The 20,833-nt window shown below is 32.4% G+C and overlaps 2 protein-coding genes across 2 annotated transcripts in view; one reads left to right on the forward strand and one right to left on the reverse strand.

Moving 5' to 3' along the window:
• LOC135845463 (alkaline phosphatase, tissue-nonspecific isozyme-like) overlaps positions 1–20,833 on the forward strand; it is a 199,436-nt gene that overhangs the window by 175,373 nt on the left and 3,230 nt on the right. Inside the window, exons 7-9 of the mRNA XM_065364034.1 lie at positions 2,966–3,106; positions 3,504–3,698; positions 17,896–18,233. Coding sequence (XP_065220106.1) covers positions 2,966–3,106; positions 3,504–3,698; positions 17,896–18,233 — 674 coding nt within the window. The remainder of the gene's footprint in view (positions 1–2,965; positions 3,107–3,503; positions 3,699–17,895; positions 18,234–20,833) is intronic.
• The window catches only part of LOC135845460 (uncharacterized), a 219,824-nt gene that overhangs the window by 143,398 nt on the left and 55,593 nt on the right, over positions 1–20,833 (reverse strand). The gene's annotated exons all lie outside the window — the stretch shown is intronic.

The raw sequence follows: 20,833 nt of genomic DNA on the forward strand, positions 1-20,833 counted from the left end.
ATTTGTTTTTAATTTTTTTTTTTTTTTGAAAGTCTGATAAAAGGCAAGGGTTGTGTTTTATCCCAATTCACATATAGAACAAAAATTATGAAAGTGGCAAAATTTTGAGAAAAAAATAATGAAAGCTGCATCATTTTGAGAATTTTTTAACGAACAAAAATGAAAAATAATCATTTCAGATTTCTGCATAGTGCATGAAAGTTTTTGGTTTTCTGTGATTTTTATTTATTTTAAATATGTACAATGTACATTATCGGAAATAGGGAAAATTATGGTAAAATTCAGTTAGATGTTTTGATCTTTTTTTTCGTTTGCAAGCATGTTGGTTTTTTTTTTTTTATTAGATCCTATAAATTGCCAATTCTGTGGCTTCTCTTACTTAATATTAATTCACAAGAGTGGTGGAATTTCAACCATAACGGGAAATTTTTACGCCGAATAAAAGAAAATTGAAACGGTATCTACCCCAAAATATGTCACCAAACCAAGTTTTAAAATGTTGAATTTAATTTTTGAATTATTTTTGAACTTAAATGGTTCATTTTTGATAGAAAAGATTGATAAAATTGAGATAGAGAGCGAAACCTGCAATTTATGATCTAATCTTGGTCTTCCGAATCGATTGGTGATAGTTTTGAGCCTCTTAGGAGCTTTCAGTAGATTTTTGAATTTTCTATTTTATGGAGAAGATTGTCAGAAAAAAGCCAAAAAAAAAATGAAATTTACTCAGTACCTAGATATTTTTCAACAAAGGAAAATCGAAAAATCTGCTGAGAGCTCTGAAAGACCTTGAAATTACCATCAATCGATTTTGAATGTCTAAAAATATGATTTGAATCAAATGTCAACGTTCTATAGATTTTATAAAATTTCGATTTTTTCATAGAAATTAGACTTTTGACTTTTTAATGATTCTCCAAAATTTTTAAAATGAATTATACTGCACAAAAATTTGGTTTGGTGGTGTTTTGTATGTCCTTTATAGATTTTTTGCCACAAAAAATCGTCTGCTGCTTACGATATCTTACGATACTTCATCTTTGGTTGGAGAGGGGGGCAAAGTTTGCACAAAGCGGAAAACACCAAATCTCAGTCCTGGGAAGTACTTTACAAAGAAATCATATCAACATACAGCATTTGATTTTCAACAAGACTAAACTAGATTGAAACGGTATTTTCAAAAACTTCTGTAATCAAAATTTCAAGAGCTAAAGTTTATTTTGGAATTTTTGGACTTTTTAAAAAGATTTGATCCAGCAATTGGAGCTTTCAAACGAGATTTAAATTTTGTCTATGCTTTTGCAAAAATTGCAATGAAAATGAACTTCAATGACTGAAAATTTAAAGGTTCAAAACCACTGAAAAATTATGATTCGAATCGAGGTTTTCTGTTTTAGGTAAGAAGTAAAATAAATTTGCTCCTGATCTCCCTCTCCATTCGATTAATTGAGACACGATATCAAGACAATTTTTTCATCTATATATACTAGCTCCCCTTTTGACATTATTTCTATTCATAAATTAAAAATATACCCATTCACTACCTCCCATTTTTGGAGTGGATTTTTTTTCCATTTTTCAAAATTTTCTCTGTATATAAATTCAAATTTCTTCCCTCTCCTCTCCTGTTTAATAGGAGCAGAACACAAAAAAATGAATTAAGTAGAGTAGGTAGGTATATTTTTTCAATTTTTTTTAAAATTTGAGGTGAATTTTTTTCTAGTTTTTTAAAACTTTATCCGAACTTGAAATTCTAAAATACCTACTTCTTTCTTCTTCCTTTCCCTCACTTTCTCCAAAAATGACAATAATGAAGCATTGACAATGAAGGTTTTACTTATTCGAAACCTTTTAAAGATTCATTTCCATTTTTTCCAAAAAATGACAAAAAAAGAAAACGTTTTTAAATGATCTTAAAGACAGCTCCTTTCAATTCCTTTTATTTTTTTCATTGTTTCCCAAAATTGGTTTTTAAATTTGAAAGTCCGACTCGCTACGTTTCTCCTTCTTCACATTTTTTTTTTTTTTTTTTTGAAAAGTTAAAAATACCTGTCTTCCGTGATTACTGAAAAAAAACAACACCATTACACCTAAATCATATTATGATTTTTTCCCACTCGAAACGAGGTTTTCTTTGATTTTTAGCTAACAGCACGTGTAATTTTTCAAATTTCTTCAAATTAAAGAAATTATCAGCAGGCTGCTAAAAATTTTCTAATTGAAAGCCAAGTTTTTAATTGGAAAATAGATTTTTTTAACTCAAATCATACCTACTCATGCGAAAAAAATTCGAATTGAATAAAATTAGGTATGCATTAAAACCATGTTTTTTGGCCTTTTAATTCAATTTCAAAATCATTACACAGCTATACTTACTCAACTCTTACCAATTGAAAAAATTAGTAAAAATCGTTCAAAAATCAAAAATTTGATAAAAATATAGGTAACTATTCTAAAATCTGATTTATCTCACCTGCAGAAGGCAATTTTTCATTTTCTTCAATACTTTTTCGGAAAAAATTATCGAAAATTGGCCCTGAAAAAAAATCGTTATATTTTCATTATTTGATCTTTTGGAGTCTTCTTTCAACAATTTTTAGATCTTCAGACCCCAGTATTCATCCAACTGAAAAAATTTTACAAATATGTACGTATTTTGGAACCACTTAAGAAAGCAGGAAAAAAGGAAAAATGAAAAAATCTCCTTCAATGATTGAAAATAGGTTTATTATGTGCATTGACCCCCCAGAACTTCATCACAAATACATTTTTCCTCAAAAAAAAAATTGAAAATTTTTTCATTGTCTCATAAAATTGTGAATTTCCCCATCGAGAAAATATATAATAATCGTCGAAACAATAAATTGTAGGTATTTGATGTGCAACCAATGTTTTATTGGTAACTTTAAAATAATGCTCATCGATAATAAAACCTAAACGATGTATTTTCACTTGCATATTACAGGATTATTCGCATACTCGCACATGGATTTCGAAACCGACCGCGACAAGAGTGACGACGGAGACCCGTCTCTTTCAGAAATGACGATAAAAGCGCTCAGTATATTGAATAAAAATCAAAAAGGATATTTTTTATTTGTCGAAAGTACGTATAATATTAAAATCATAATATTATATAACGCTACAGTTGCATCGTAGTACATACGTGCTACAGGAATTCCGCGAATTTTATCAAACGAAAATATTTCAATAGAACGTACCTACTATACCTACCTATGCATATTATTTGGATTTGGCCAAATATTTAAGTAGTACGTACGTGTAGTAGTTACACTAGTAACGTATAATACCTACATTGCTTTTTTCTGAATATTTTCTTTTGTATAACATATCGCGAAAATTTTTCTGTACTCGAATACTAACCTACTTATACCTACTTATAGTACTTACCTATACCTACATTTTGTTATGTATTTCTATTTTCTATATCTTTGATGAAGAAGTACCTACCTAACATGGCGTGTTTTTTTTTCTTTCTTTAGGTGGTAGAATAGATCATGCTCATCATTTTAATAACCCTTTCCGAGCATTAGAAGAAACTCTGGTTCTAGAATCCACTTTACTGGCTATTCTGTCTGTTGTAAATTTACAGGAAACGTTGATAGTGCTCACATCCGACCACTCCCACGTATTAACTCTGGGAGGTTTAACTACACCCAAAGGGAATAATATATTAGGTAAGAACGAATTTTATACTTATGTGTATTTTTGCTAAGAAGCTTAATTTTCATCATGATGTTTGAGCCGATTTAATTTTTTTTTCCTTCACCTACGTTTTGTGAAATCCTATATATAATTGGAGGAATTTGTTAAGAACGGTCGCGGTCAAGCGTTTAAAAAAAACTCGTATTCGATATACGCGCAAATTGAAACAATATCGTGTGCTATTAGTATTTTGTGGCACGAGCACGATGAAAAATTTTCCATGACGAGACACACAGACCATAACATAGCAGCCGCCTCTGCGTTCAATTCCTTTATCGAATTTAATCGCTATTTAAATTCCTCGCTTAAACATAAACACGACAAGCGAGTGGCTTTATCGTAGGTTAAAATAAGGATTTAAATTGTCATACGAACAAGAAAGCCAGTCACGCAGTTAGGCTGGATTAGGTTGTCATTGCGATGTGAAAAATAGATTTAAGTTTAACCGGACAGCAAGATTATGATTTTTCTGCGAAAACAATGCGCGTATTTTCATCTGCCAACAATTCTCAAAATGTTCTGAAAATATGAACTTAAGTTGGTCGGTTGTTTTTCTGTTCGAAATGCCTACGTGGGTTGTGTGTAGTCGTAATAAGAACACATTATTGTGTCTGCAAAGTAAATTTTAGTATTTCAACTTCATTAGCCGAAATCATGTAAAAACTTCAACTTTCAAAAATCTGCTGGATGCTCCAAAACTGCTCAAAACGGTTCGAATTTTTTTCCAATCGATTACGAGGCTTAAAAATAGGGTACATACCAAATTTCAGCTTTCTGGGTTCATTTGTTAACATTTTGATTTTTTTAAATTTACTAAAAATCGAAAAATGCACTTCTGTATCTGAGATTTTAGCTTACGATTTGTTCATGCATGTTGTTTCGATTTAACGTTGTTTGGTTCGAAAATTTTTCTGTCGGTTGGGATACCTCTTTTGTTAGTTCCACCTTCCAAATCATCGAATTTTGAAAAAAAAAAGTGTAAAGAATTATAAAGATGGTGTGGTTTGATATGTTGAATTGTTGAATCCCCCTAAATGGAGGGAACCGAATTCAAATACTTACCTAAGTATGTATTCATTTTTTGTACACGACCCCTCGGCATCCTCACCTCCTCTCCACTTTTCAAAAATGATATAAAACACTATACTTACCTACGAAACTATCAGCAATTCTGCTGTTTTCTCGCACATAATTACAAGATCAAAAAAAAGAAAAAATAAACCATAGTTAATCCTCAACAAGTCGGTATGTATAGGTACGTAAAACAGAACGAATATTTATAAACGTCGAAGAAAAAAGAACGTCTTCGCCATCTCGGTTTGAAATTGATTTACCGCACGTTGATAGGTAAGCATTCTTCATAAGAAAAGGAAATTTGAAAACTTGTTAGTAATTTTCATTTGAAAGTAATTCAAAAGTAGAAGGAAAAAGTTTTTAATTTTCTGCAAAAATGTAAATTTCTTATTGGGTGGTAAATCGATGATGAAATTCAGTGCTTTTTATCATCTTTTTACATTTCCGCCTAGGAACGAAAATGAGAAGATTTTGTTATCTCGGTGCAAAAAGACGAATCTTAATTTTTTTCTCTTTGCTGTACGACGATTGATGGTTAATGAACGTTGGATTGTGTAGCATAATATTGCTTCGTTTATGGAAGTGAATCAGCATTCTTTTGGTTGTGTGAAAAAAATACCTACTTTTCGGATAAAATCTGTTTGATGAATTTTTTTTGTAAGTTGTTCCATTTTGTTGTTAAGATGAGGATAAAATGGTATACCTACCTACCTACTTACCTCTATTTTTGGTTCATTAAAAGATGGAAAATTCCTCGACGAATTTTCTCTCATCAGCTGTTTTGTTTATTTGGGGGAAAACGGAAAAGCTGGTTATTTGCAGGCTTTATTCTTCGTATTCGGTGGTTTTTTTTGTAGGTGTGAAATCAGATATTTTTCTGTTAATTTTAGAAAATTTAATTCCCTTAATTATTTACAATTTAGTGACTTTAATGATTTTCTCATAAGTTAAGCTACCGTAATTTTTTAAATTAATTTTTAAACGTCATCGCCTTATTATACGTCATTAAGTTGAAGGGCCTGATGGAAAAGGAGTCTCCTCGGCCAGAGGCCCTTTTTCCTTACTTTGGTGATTTGAGTTCCTTGATGTCTTAGCTACCTTAGGTGTGAGTTTCAGTTCATGATCTTGTTCCTAGGGCAAGCTACATGATGTTTTATTTATATCTCTTTGAATAAAACATCTCAATCGGCATTCCGCCATACCGTAGGTAATAGGTACGTGTTACAGTTTCATAAAAATTGATCTGGAGGCGGAAGGAAGCATCCTACAAAAATTTCAAGTATGCAAAGTTGTAGAGAATTAAATTTCCAATCGACGTAATGTCGTTAGTTTTCTCCTAAAATGCTTAGTTTTTGATTGATATCACGTAAAAGATGAATGTGGCCAAAAAATTCCCCACCCCACCCCCTTGCCCAAAATGGCGATAAGACGCTTTGCACACCTCCACCTCCCCCTTGCCAACATACCAAACCCTCTATCTGACTTGAAACTCCATTCCAAAACACTAATGCATGAAGTATTTTCAATCTTCATGGTCTCAGATTCCAAGTTCAAATAAACTCAAAAGCATCAAAAACACCACATCCTTATGGAAAACTTCTGAGCAACTTCAACGTGAATCTGAGGTTCTTCTCACCCGACTCAGGACTGGCCACTCCCTTCTCACTCACCAATTCATATTCCTTAAACAGCCTCCACCATTATGCCCAGAATGCAACAACATCCCCCAAAACATTGCTCATTTACTAATAGACTGCCCTTCCTACCAGTATGAATGCTCCAGACACCTAAGTTCTAACCAACTCCAGGTCCTCCTTTCTGACAACCCTTCTCACACAGACGAAGTTATTAAATTACTAATCTCAACAAAATTAGATAAAAAAATTAAAAATTGTATGTACATACTTAACTTTATTTCCTGCATAACCTAATTTTAAGGTTCACTCGTAAATATGAGCCTCTAGCTGATAAGTTGCTGTATATGGCTCATTAAATAAAATAAATAAATAAAATAAAAATAAAAATCTGCTTAATGGAAAAATTGATCTGGAGGTGAAAGGAAGCATCCTACAAAAATTTCAAGTTAACAAAGTTGTAGAGAATTAAATTTTCAATCGACATAATGTTGTTAGTTTTTTTCTAAAATGCTTTTCGATTTAATCACGTTAAGTTAAAAGATGAAGTTGATGAAAATCAAAATCAACTTATGGAAGAAGGGCCTCCGACGACGCGAGTTTTTAAATCTCATTTTTTTCGAAGATGTGGATAAATTATTTGGGAGGTAATGGTCAATTCTTGTTGCTGACACTTCAAATAAAAAAAAACACCTACCTCAAATCAATACCTTGAGTAGTTTTTAATTGGCAACAAAAGTAAAACTTTAAACGCGTTTTTCTCAAAACTATGCTTTTCGGATGGGAGCCCTTCTTCCATCAGACCCTTCAATTACGAGTAATTTTTTTTGGTAAATTATGGGTAATTTCTTGGTAAATTATGTAACTTTCTGGTAAATTACGGGTAACTTTCCGGTAAATTACGGGTAATTTCCTGATAAATTGCGGGTAATTTCCTGGTAAATTGCGGGTAATTTCCTGGTAAATTGCGGGTAATTTCCTGGTAAATTACGGGTAATTTCCTGGTAATTTATGGATAATTTCCTGGTAATTTACGGGTAATTTCCTGGTAATTTACGGGTAATTTCCTGATAAATTACGGGTAATTTCCTAGTAAACTACAGGTTGGTAATTTCCTGGTAAATTATGGGTAGCTTTCTGGTAAATTACGGGTAACTTTTCGGTAAATTACGGGTAATTTCCTGGTAAATTGCGGTTAATTTCCTGGTAAATTGCGGGTAATTTCCTGGTAAATTGCGGGTAATTTCCTGGTAAATTGCGGGTAATTTCCTGGTAAATTGCGGGTAATTTCCTGATAAATTGCGGTTAATGTCCTGGTAAATTACGTATAATTTCCACGTAAATCACGGGTAGTTTTCAGGTAAATTACGGGTAGTTTTCAGGTAAATTACGGGTAGTTTTCAGGTAAATTACGGGTAATTTCCTGGTAAATTACGGGTAGCTTTCTGGTAAATTACGGGTAACTTTTCGGTAAATTACGGGTAATTTCCTGGTAAATTACAGGTTGGTAATTTTTTTGATGAATTGCGGGTTTTCAAAATAAAATGAAACTAAAACCAAAAACAGAAAACCAAATAAAACAAGACAACTTGGCAAATCACATATAATTTTTTTGATACCAAATATCACAGATGATTTTTGATAAATTTCTTGATACCTACCTAGGGAATTTAATTTTGGAATGGTTACATACTGCTAATTTTTAATAAATTTTTTGGTAATTTAATTTTTGATAAAGTAGGTGCTGGTAATTTTTGGTGAATTTCTAGCAATTTTTGGTAAATATTTGGTGATTTAAGACTGATGGTCAATTGTGGGTAATTTTTCGACATTACAGTCGGTTTTTGGTAATAAATTGTACAGACAATTTTTTTTAATTTTTGGTGAATTACTTGTAAATTTGTAATTTTTGGTAACTTTGGGAATACATTGTTAAATTTTCAAAATTAGATTAGCCTTATTAGTTTCTGACATTCTGAGAAACTTCGAAGTTTGAAGTACTGTCAAACCCCCTAATTTCGGACAGGGTACGTAATTTCGGACACTTGATGTTTTTGCTATTTTATTGATAAGAACTAAGGGTACAAGTAAAAGTGAACACTTCTTCTATTAGTTTAGATCACGGACAATCTCCCTGATGTAAGAATTTTCATTTTACGCTATTTCTTTGGTCATTAAAATGGACTTCACAAAGTGCTTCATATAAAGAGTGAGGAAAAAGTTATTCACGGCGTCTATCCAAATGCTTTCATAACCATGAAAATCGCTCTAAAATATTAAGAAGTCACTGGTAATTAAAAATAAAATTCATTCCTCAAATTTCACGTTTTGTTTCTAGTATTTAAATCCTAAAAACTGAAAAAGTCGCGAAACGGATCATTATTTCGGACACTTTGGATCACGCATTACTGAGTTTGGAAGGGTAACACTGATGCACTTGCAAATGTGTATTTTTCGAGTTCAACGGTATTTTTTTCAAGTGTTTTTAGTTTTGATGAAGAATTGCACTATTATTTCACTCATTTTCCTAAAAACCATACTGAAAAGTAAAAGATCTGAGCCGTAAAATCATCAACAAGGAGTTTGATAAGAAATTGTTCAATGTTACCAACTTATTTTTCTAACAAGAAAGTGTATAATGAGAGTGCTGAACATTTCCTTGAAAAATCTTTTTTTTCTACATTTCACATCATGATTCGAGCTGTTTTTGATTGGAGTCGTTTTTCAGGGGTAAATAATTTCTTTTTCAACTAAAATTTCCGAGTTCCCACGTTAAAGAAAAAGTGTCCGAAATTAGGGTACCTTGGATCTAATTTCGGACACTTTTCGAATTCAAATTAAACAAACAAAATCACGTAAAATTAATAAATTGATGCTCAAAAACTGTTCACACGGTGACATTCTATGAGAATGTGAAGACAAACACCAAGTTGAATCGCTCGTTTTAAAGCCTTTTACGAAAAACGTGAAAAAGGTGTCCGAAATTAGGGGGTTTGACAGTACCTATACGTGGTCTGGTAGGTTGACTTTCCAGATAGATCTTGAGTCTATAGCTTCAAATTTTTGGTTGCATTTCTTTTTACAACCTAGTCAATAATTTTTCTTATCGCCATATTACATTAATTTTCGAATGCTTTGAAGTTCGTTTTCAATGAAAATTAACCAAAAAGAAAGTTTCCAGGGTGCAATTTTCAGAAAATTTGTGGAAAATATCGAAAAATTATTTCACAGATTGTTTTTTTTTTCATACCTACTCGTATTCACTTTTCTTGGCTTTTCAATGGCTTACTTACTTTCTTTTGATATGAGCAACTCAGAAGACTTTTTTAGGGGTTTCACGTTCATTTTTTTTTTTTTTTTTGAAAACATTTGAAGCAATTCAAAGGAGCGTCCCAATTTTTTCGGAAAAATTGTACTAAAACGTACACTTCTGGCAATGAATGATGAAAATAGACCTGAAAAGGGTAATGCAAAATATAAATGAAACCGAAAAAAGCTACTTATCAATGTATTATTTCTCAATTTGAAAAATTTCAACAATTTGTAAAAACCTTAATTTTGAGGTCGAATGGCTGAAACTTATCCAGTAGACTACCTTACAGCGCCTTTTTCGCTTTAAAAAGGACGCAAATTTCCAACTTACCCATATTATCTCAAAAATAAACTGATAAAAGAGGCTTTATCGACTATACTAGGTACGCTTTCCTGCTTTCGCACATCTGTGTGAAGATACTCTAAACTTCAAATAACAAAAAGTACAATTCAAGTCAAAGGCATGCTTTTGTTTTCGGTCGCTGTAAACAATGCACGGGTAAATCTGTCTGAGCCGAGCAAGATTCCATCATTTTACCGCAGCTTGCTTTGAAATAAGTACGCGTAGGCACATTTCAGTATTTTTACACAATTCTCAACGTAATGAAGTAAGCCTATCTCATTCACTAATGTACAAACCATAGAAAATATGACCTTGCGTTACAAACATGTGGGTACCTACTTGAGGGTATATTCACTCGAATCTTGAAATGTTTTTTTGGCCAATTGACCTATAAAATTTTTTTTTTTTTACTCGACAGTTTGATAGTAAAAGTCAAAAATAGGCATTAGAATGTAAAAATACTACAGTATTTCAAGCTCGTACGTAGTATATATTGCCTATTATACTCCTTAGAAAAACTGGCTCCGCCAAGTCAGCCGGATAGTCGAACGTTTATTTTGTATACAATTTCCACATGAGTAATCTCGTAGCACGAGGCTTATGCTGAGAGAAGTCACTCAACCCGTGTGTACCTTTTTTGTGATATTTTTAGCTGTTTTTTCAAGTATAGGCAGCCATAAGGAGTAGCAAATGTGATTTTTTTTTTTTTTGATATTTATATCTGTAATATTTTGCAATATGGTTATAGTATAACTGGCGAGTTTTCATTTTTAGGTCGATGGTCCTACTATACATAAGACGTACTCGTACTCTTAGAGGTATGGTTATACGTTTCTTTATCTGAAAATTTTCCAATTTATTTCTCAGCTTGAGATTTCAAGTTTTTCAACTTTTTAAGTCCAATAGAGGAGAAAATTGTACTATTGTATAAATCAGAATTTCATGAGGTAGGTAGATAAGAGACAAGTTGAATAACGTTTATGTAAATTAAACTCGCAATTTCAGAAAAAAAAATGTTAAAGAAGTTTTTTTTTGAGGAAAAAAAAGAAGGCGGAAAAACCAAGTATTTATTTCGGACTGGAGAAAAAAAATGAAATTAATGTAATAAAACCAAACGTAAAAAAAAATAAAATAAAAAACTGACAAGTTTTTTTATTATTAGGTAAGCCTATTCGTATGCTCGTGTTGGAAGATTTTTTTCACTTGGGGTGTAACTCGCGTGCTTAAAAATTGATTAGAAATTTTTCCTGGCGTAATATCGAAGTATAAAATGAAGTTTAATTTGATCTAAGACATATTTCACGTGACGTAAGGCAAGTTGCGGTATATTTGACGAGCTTATAGTATAAAACACGCCTTAAGATGCACGATTGTTATGTCGGTGGTATTCAGATCTACATACATATAGTAGTTACATTTGTAACAATAAAAAAAAGTATTTTTTATTATGTCACAATTTTCCACGTCGGTTGACGTGTTTTTCCTTTTTTGTCATCGTGAATTTGGTCTTTATAAATCTTATTCTTTGCCCAGGCTTAACACGTTTTTCCGGCGCGGTTCGTCTTGCTGTAAGTTTTGTACTACGAAGTCTAGAGTTTTTTTGAAATAAGTTCAAAAACCTTATCCCACGTTTTTAGTAAAATCTATACATCACTCTATTTCTAAGCGTTTTCCGGTGCTAAGTTCATTTGTAAGAATGTAACCGGCTTGATAAATTATATCGTCTTAACGCTTCGCGCCTTTTCTTTTTTTCAACTTCTTTTGTTATTTATGCATCGGAGTGAATTGCCTTTCTTTTTTTTCTCCTTTAAATGAAATTATTGATTGGGCCAATATTGTAAAAAAAAAAATAAATATATTGTAAAATCTGGTAACGTCGTAAGAAAATTAATATAAATTCGTCCTCGATTACCTACCTAGCTGTAGACCTATCTACCTCGTACTCGGCGGGGGGATGAAGCATTGTCGACTTAATGGGTGTTATTCGTTGAATTGAAAGAAAATGAAACAATATTTCGCGCTACGATGGTATAATTCGTCGATTATCTGTACGAAGAATGGAACTTGCTGAGGTAAATAAGTAGAGAAGGATTCGTTCCGACGTAATTATATTTGCTCGAATGAAGAAAGTAAAAGTGAACTGTGTAAAGCAACGCGCTACGGGGAAGTTATCTTGTCGAATAATTTGTATTCCATAATATCTGGAGCGTGTTTTTTCTCATCCCTTATACAGTTGAGACTACTATAGGTACGTTGTGTTAAGATAAAAGCATCCGAGAAACGAGTACGAATAATTGTAGGGAAAAGAATGGGATTTTAAACGTCGCTCACATGTTGAAAGAAGTTTTAAACAACAATTTGTTGCAATGTCTGAACCGATGAAACAAACGCGATTTTTTCAACCATATTTACAAACTGTGTACCACTTGACAACCTCATGCTGTATGAGCGAGCTTTATCGTACCTACCATATTTCTGTTGTATACGATGCACAACTCGACATTAATCACGAATTTATTTCAAGTTTTGCATGTACGAGTTAGAAGTTACATTTACTCTTTACCTATACGTCCCTATTTGTTTAATATTAGTGGTGTTCGGAAAGAGAAAAGAACATTGATAGCAATGCTTTTGTTTGTTTGTTTGTTTGCTTTTCTTTTTTCAAGGAAGGGTCAATGAATTACATACCTACAGTACATAATATTAATAAAGTGAGCCAAGATCGCTTTGCATCTTCTGATTTTGATAAGAACAACTTCAGATTATTTTGAAAAAGCATGTTGAAGAATTTTCAGATTTCAAATTTTTGGCTAAGAAAATCATTTTTTAGTTTTTGACAATTTTTTTTTTTTTTGGGGGGGGGGGTCAAAATTTAGCATCTATATAAGATTGCGATTTCAAAGGTGTTTGAATGTGTTAGATTTTTCACAAATAGGTACAATAAAAAATAAAAACATAAATCTTAGCCTCTTCCCTTCCTCCCTCCTTCTCCCCCCGCCCACCCCCCTACACAAAAAAGTGTTGGGAAGCAAAATTCATCATAAATAAAATCTATAAATTTAAAATTATTCTACGGATGGCTTTCAACCCAAATTCAACATTATGAAGATACTGAAAATACAGTATTTGATGGATCGAGGAGGAGGGGGTTGTTTTGAGTTCTAGATGCCTAACTAGAAATGAAGTCGAGTCCCTCTCTTTTACAGCATTTTATAAAATAAGTTTCCTGGGCGATTTTGTAAATTTATCATCATCAATTTTCGTTTCAACACTGTTGAATGGTGGAGGGAGGGGCTCAAAAATTTCGCGATTTTCAATTTTTGTGACACTGCTGAGCTTAAAGGGAATAGGTAACTAGAAACGTCAAAATCAATAATTATTATAATTTGAAAAGTTCAAAATATACCTACTGTAAATTTTTTGTTGAGAGCTCTTTTTTTCTTGATGTATTTTTTTTCTCTTTTGAACAAGCTAGTTTTCAAAATTGAATTTCAATATCCCTAACGGCGCAAAAGAACACCCAATTTTGATCAAAATTTCCAAAAAATCCAAAAGTAAAGGTGACATGTTGATATTAAACATCGAATACGAATATTCTTTTATTTTTTCCCCGACCCCTGTGAACGTCTCTTCCCGATACGTGCTAAAAACTGGATAGATTTTCGAAGGTATCTGAGTTAGAACGCCAACTTATTATTTGTTAGTGAGTCTCAAATACACGTCTGTCGTCTAGCTTTATAATTTTGAATTGTAAATAAAATTTCTAATAAGGTGTGACATGTCGATTCCGACAAATTTGAAGTTGATCATTTCGAAAATTTACTTACTTAATCTTTGGACTTGATCTATTGGTGTCCTCTCTAAAGCCTTCCATTTTGAAAAAAATTGGCGTATAATAATATGGGAGACTTCGAGGCATTAAATCCAAACGATAGTAGGCATTTGAATTAAGTCACCTCAATGTAATAAGGATCGACATGTGACGTCATAAGAACATTAACAAAATTAAAATGCATACCTACATAAATCTAAAAAAACAAAAACAAAAAAATACTCACGTATTATGCGCGAGAAGACCAACTTTTCTTCAAATACACATCTTTTACGAACAAATATGAGTCACTTTTTTTTTTTGAAACATTTGTACGGCAATTGATCTGTTTACAATCGAATCGAATCATTTGCGAACGATTAGTGATTAAATAAATGGAATTGATCTGTTTTCAAGCGAACTGAATCAAATCGAATCGATTCATTCACAACCGATTGGCGATTGAACAAATTGATTGATTTCTAGGTGAATCACTCGCGAACGAATTAAATTTTCAAGTGACTCGTTCGCGAATGAATCGATTCATTCACTTGATTTTTGGTGAATCATTCGCAAACGAATTGATTTCTATAAATGACTCGTTCGCAACGAATTGAATAATTCTTGGCAAATCATTCGCGAACGAATTGATTTTAATAAATGACTCGTTCGCGAACAAATCGATTCATTTACTCAATTTTTGGTGAATCATTCGCAAACGAATTGATTTGTATAAATGACTCGTTCGCTACGAATTGAATAATTCTTGGCGAATCATTCGCGAACGAATTGATTTTTATAAATGACTCGTTCGCGAACGAATCAATTCATTTACTCAATTTTTTATGAATCATTCACAAACGAATTTTTCAATTTTTGGTGAATCATTTGCGAACGAATTGAATAATTTTAGGTGAATCGTTCACAAACGAATTGAATAATTTTTGGTGAATCATTCGCGAACGAATTGATTTGTGTAAGTGACTCGTTCTTGAACGAATCAATTCCTTTACTCAATTTTTGGTGAATCATTCGCAAACGAATTGATTCTTAAATTGGAGAATTGATCAATTCGTTCGCGAATGGTTCATTCAAAAAATTGATCAATTCGTTTATGAATGATTCCCTTAAATGATCGTTAGGAATGGTGGAGGCTTTGTGAAATTTTAAATTTGATCAAAATCGGTTCAGCCGTTCCTGAGAAATACAATTTTTAACGAATTTTGTGCAAAGTCGTCTCATGAAAATTTCGAAAATATTTTACCAAAAAACATCTCAGGATAAAGTTATAGATGCAGAATCAAATTTTCCATTACTTTCAGCAATTTGTTCCAAAAATGGCTCCTCAAAAATATCCATTATACTTTCAGAGCCAAAATAATCTCGAAGAAACACCTCAACAAGAATGAAATACAAAAGCATGCCTGTCTCAGAATTTATGAAAAATCACTCCGAGACGTCAATAAAAAAACATGATCAGCTTTTCTGCTTGAAATTAAATTCAAAAACATGAATCTCTATTCTTTCTATTTTTGTACATTTGAGTACAAAAGCGAAATAGCATGTAAAAGTGCATCACCAGCCAAATATTGTAGATGCTAAATGCAATTTTTCGATTTTTGGTAAATTTAAAAAAATCAAATTTGAGCTAAAAATAAAATTTTTCCAGTGGGAAGCTCCAGAATGGCTTAAAACCTGCACTTCTAGTCGACTCAACATAACATGTGACAGTTGGAATAAAAAGTGAATTAGCTCTCCAATTTCATTGAGTAAAATTTTGCAGAATCTCGAAATTTCAAAAATATGTTATACCCTCAAGAAGTACTCCAAATAGCTCGAGAACGTTTCGAATCAATGGGGGAGGGGGGGAGGGGGTCGGAAATAGGATGCATACCAAATTTCAGCTTTGTGGGCCAATTTAGCAAAATTATGATTTTTGAATAGGTACCTACTTTTGGCTCAAATTAAATTTTCAAGCGTTCACCTCAAATCGAAAAATGCATTTGAGTGCCTGAAATTTTGTGCAAATGATGATGTATCTTTGCATATTCTCTACCTATCAAAAATTCCAGTTGGGGTCACCTTAAAAATCTTACAGCTGATTTGAAAAAAATGGTTGAATAAAGCTTTACTAGGTACCTCTTCCATTAAGGTCTAAAAGTTGAGCAGATATACTTATACAGGCTCAATTGCCTAAAAATTTTTACTTTCACCCCTTCTACCCTAAAATGCTCCACACATGGAGAATTTGTTCTCGATTTTATGTCAATACATTTGAAACCTACATGATATACTTTAAAATCTTGGAAATGGTACTTTCCTTCGATGTATATACTTACTTTCAAAAACCCGAGTAAATCAAAAAGCATAAAAAAGCAAGCTGTTTTCTTATTCGAGTATTTCAACGTGCGGTTTTTTTCCTTCACTTGAATTGGTGGGGAAATACATATTCGAAGACTGCAAAAAATATCTCAGCACAGATGGCACTTGGAATATCTCACAAAATAGAGGAAAATACCATGACTGAAAAATATACTCACTTGCGGTGCCGGTGCTTATTCGAAAAAACATTTTTCTAAACATCGAAGAGGTTTTAATTTAAAACAGTTTCCTTTTAATTAATTTCACCGCGCTGAAAGCTAAGCGTTATAATTTTTTCGTCTTTCTCAATGACAGCGGAGAAAAAAAAACTTCAACTTCTTCATACATTTGAATACTTACCCAAATATCGTCGTGGGCGTTTATTTTCTACTTTTTTTTTTCGTTTTCTCAAATCATAGAACAAAACATAATTTCGGATGTAGTGAGTTATTTTTGTATCGTTTCGCATGTACGGCTTTTAAACCCGATTTTCGATGGAAAGAAGGGTAATTTTATTTCGATTTATCGTACGGAATATATTTCCGTGCTTTTTTCTCGACATGCGAAGGAATCCGAACGAAACTAATCAAAACGAAATCCTTTTTGAAATAAAAATACGATATACTTAAACGGGTATTATATACGTAATATATGGGAGAAGTGGTAAATATCCGAGTTTCGTTTCAGTTTCACGTTTTTTCGGCAACAAAACGTTTTTTGGCTTAGGAGATTGAAAAGGAGGGAAAAAAAATTCTCGAGGATCGAATATTGCACGGTTGGATGGATTCGGGTTGTCTGTTTTGGAAAATTGAATGTGAGATACGTCTTAATTTGAAGATTTTTTCGCTACGGTGGAGTGTATTGGCTGCTGGCGAGATTAGACGATGAAGGCGTTCGTGTGGTACGTTATGGATAAACGAAACGATGGCTGGCATGGCGTAGAGACCAACGACTTAGATAAAAGAAGATGCTCGTAAATTTGTACGCTGAGAAATTGGCCAATTAAAAATTATGAGCGAGTTGCATCATTAATGGAAGAGGATTCATCGCGTCGCTGATATGGAAGTACATGGCGAGCAGAAGCATATAGACCGGTGGGAGTGGGGGCACGTTGAGAGGATTAAATTTATCACAACGTATTTAGGGTCAAAATTTATGCCGAGAGTGTTTTCGTTAAGTTGGGAAATTCGCGCAGTCTAACGAATCGGTACATAAGGTTTTCAAGAAAAACTTTTAAAGCTTAAAAAAATAATTATGTTCTTATAAGTTTAGCGGATTTAAGTAAAGGAAATCTCTTCATTGTTAGATAAGCACCAGAAAAGCCATTACGTTTATTGTTTTTGCAAACGAAAATACTACGCTGTCACAATGGATAGGTTCATATCAGAAAGTAACACTGCATTTCTTTTTGTTCTTCACCGTCCCTGCATCACCCTCGTTGTCGTGTCGTCGTCAAAAAATCTTTTTTAAAAAGGCAACCGAATGCCCCATCGTCTAAAATAATGAGCATTTTTTTTTCAAATATAACGATATCGTAAGCCTTATTCTTTCAGCCTATATAAAAATTGAACTTTTTTTCGTAACTTAATCGAATTTCCCTGGATTAAATACTGAATAAACATTTTTTTTTCTAGGTATGGATAATAAAGTATCGGACGTGGATAACATGCCTTATTCTACCTTATTGTACGGCAATGGACCTGGCTTCAGTGTGCCGCGAATGATCCCGACTAATTTATCTGTAGAAGAGAAAAACGCTGTGCATGGAGCAGCTGTGCCCAGAAAATGGGCTACTCACGGAGGTGAAGACGTACCAGCTTACGCAGCCGGACCCATGAGCGCCGTTTTGTTCACTGGGACCGTAGATCAAAGCTATATACCTCATGCGATAGCCTATATAGCGTGTTTTGCTGAATTTCGACAACGTTGCTCGATAAGTAACGATATACCGAATTCTTCGCAAACTTTTCAGGTATGTACTACTTAGTTGGCTATACACCTATAGTACTTACGTTAAGGCTAATATTTTTATCACACACGTTACGAATGCGAAATTAAAACACGATGAGATAAAGTTTTACTTTGGTATTAGGTAGAGGGTATGTGTGGTATGTAAAGTTGTGAGGTTTACATAATAGCTGGTATAGTGCCTAGTACTAGGAACATTGTTAACCCAGAGTGTAATATAAGTAACAATGTAATAGGCTTATCATTTCGTATTTTAGGTATTTCAAATTACACAGCTACTAAAATTATATCACGCTCTGGGAAACTGCTCGACGTGAAGTATTAAAAATTATGTTTCCCAAGTTTCTATCGGTTTAGAGATAGAGAATTCTATGCCTGTCTATTGTTGATCGTGAAATTTTTCTGTAAAGCTTTGCTTTGTGGGTTTAATTGCGAATTTGGTTTTCAAATGAGCGAAATGTGTGGAACTGAGGGGAAAAGTTATGATTTTTTCTCTAAAGGATCATTTTTTCAAACTTTGGATTTTTTGAGATTTGAATTTTCAGAACATGAATTTATTTATCAAATTTTGAATCAGACCTTGGCTAAAGACTGAAGAAACCTTTAAAGATGAAATTATTACGGAATGCAGGTTTCAAAATGTTCAAAATTTGTTAATTATCACGAATTTATTCAAAAGGGCCATTTCCCTCTAATTTTCTGTAGTGAAAAGCTGTTTTAAGTCGACTTGACATCTCGTACACAGGGTTTTTTTTAGAAAATTCTAACATTTAAATGAACGAATTATACTCACTTTTAAAACTTTAATAATTATTGAACTTTTAATAACGTTATGTTTTCAAAAAAATTAATAAATAAATAAACCATGTATTGAAAATTATTTTTAAGAGAGGTAACGAGTATTTACTCGTATATGAGCAATTTGAGCTGGCCATCTTTTGTAATTTTTAATTTTTACCTGTTACTTTTTCTAGAGTTCGTAAAAGCGTAGTTTTCAAGTTTTCTAGCATTTTTGATAAAACATGAAAAAAAGGTAAAAATGCAGCGATTTTTTTGTAAAAGTGCCCAACTTTGACAGCTCATATTTTGAAACTGGTTTTGCGGAGTTTTAATCAGGAAAGATTTAAATTAAAGTTTCAAAATATATAAGTTCCTAATACAAATTGGTAAGTTCAAAATTGAAATTACGCTGTGAAAGCTAAACTTTTCATAATCATTGAGAAAGCCAAAGGCTGCCATTTGAAAATGAAAAAAAAATAATAATGCAGACACTTTCTATTCTTTTTTTGACGAACTAGCTTTTAAAATGGCATTTCAGCCTCTCTGAGGTACAAAGGCCCACAATTTTGATCTAAATGAAAAATTTCAAAATTGAAGGAGCATGTTGATTGTAAGGTATAATTTTAAAATGCTGAGTTCACATATTTGCTTTTTTTTTCAATACAGCTCAACTCTTCTCTTTCCACGAATGCCCAAACATGATCAAAATTCAAAACGAAAGTTTTTGAGGCCTTCGATGAGGATGCTGAATTTGAATATTCGGATTTTTTGAATACGACATTCTGAGTGTCCTCGGTCTCTCTCAAATTTGAAGGAGAAAGGGCAGAAAATTGTAATATATCATCATTTTTTGGGCACAACCATGAGAAAACATGTGAAAAAAATTAATAAAAAATAAATTAAGATGGGAGGAATTTTTTTTTTTTGAAAAATGTTCAGATGATTGAAGCTTTAAACCTGTTGAAGTAGATAGTTAGATATTTTCAATACATATAAAAAATGAAAATTTTATAAAAATTTCTGAAGGTTACTTGATTTATTGAAATTGGCTTCAAAATGCACGAAATTCGCAGAAAAAAAAGAAAACGAAACCAAAAATGGACCAAATTGCTTGAAACTTGATAAATGTGCTGCTAGCTGATCAAAAATGTTATAAAAGTTTTCAAAAATCTCTTATTAAAACGTATGAAATTTGAAAAAAAAAACTGAAAATTGATGAATAAGAAAAATGTAGGTACCTACAAAAGTTTTTCAAAAATAGAAACCGGTTCGAAAGACTATACTTTCAATTGAATTTAACTTTGATTTAAGGTTCCGAAGACTTCTTTAACCTTAGGGTGAAGTTTGATTTAAAAATTTTGAGAATGTTGTCGTTAAAATGTTGAACTAAGAAAATGAAGCCATTTTCGAATCGGAAAAATCAATTTAGATACTCAAGTTATGTAAGGTGATTATCCGATTCAAATTTTTGTTACTAATTTTTAAAAAAAAATCTTTTATGATTTTCCCTGCAGAGCAAATCTTGAATCAGCCGAGATGCTTTTTAACATCCTGTAGATGTCTTTTGTATAATGGCTTGAGGAAGGGGGAAGAGAAGTAGAGGGCCTGATTAGAGGTAGATAGACATAATTTTTTGTCTTGAAAGAGCTTAAACTCTTTTTTTTTAATGATAAATGGGTTTGCTGAAATTGAAGAGTTTTTCTGTTGATAAGGAGGTAATTAAAAAAAATAAATCTGTTCTTTCGCTTCCTCATCTAACATTTTCGTCAAATTATTGAATAAATTACTGAAATAAAATGTCTCAACCGTGTGTGGTGGGTTAAT

The sequence above is a fragment of the Planococcus citri genome, chromosome 4 (genome assembly GCF_950023065.1).
Source record: "Planococcus citri chromosome 4, ihPlaCitr1.1, whole genome shotgun sequence".
Taxonomy (NCBI): domain Eukaryota; kingdom Metazoa; phylum Arthropoda; class Insecta; order Hemiptera; family Pseudococcidae; genus Planococcus; species Planococcus citri.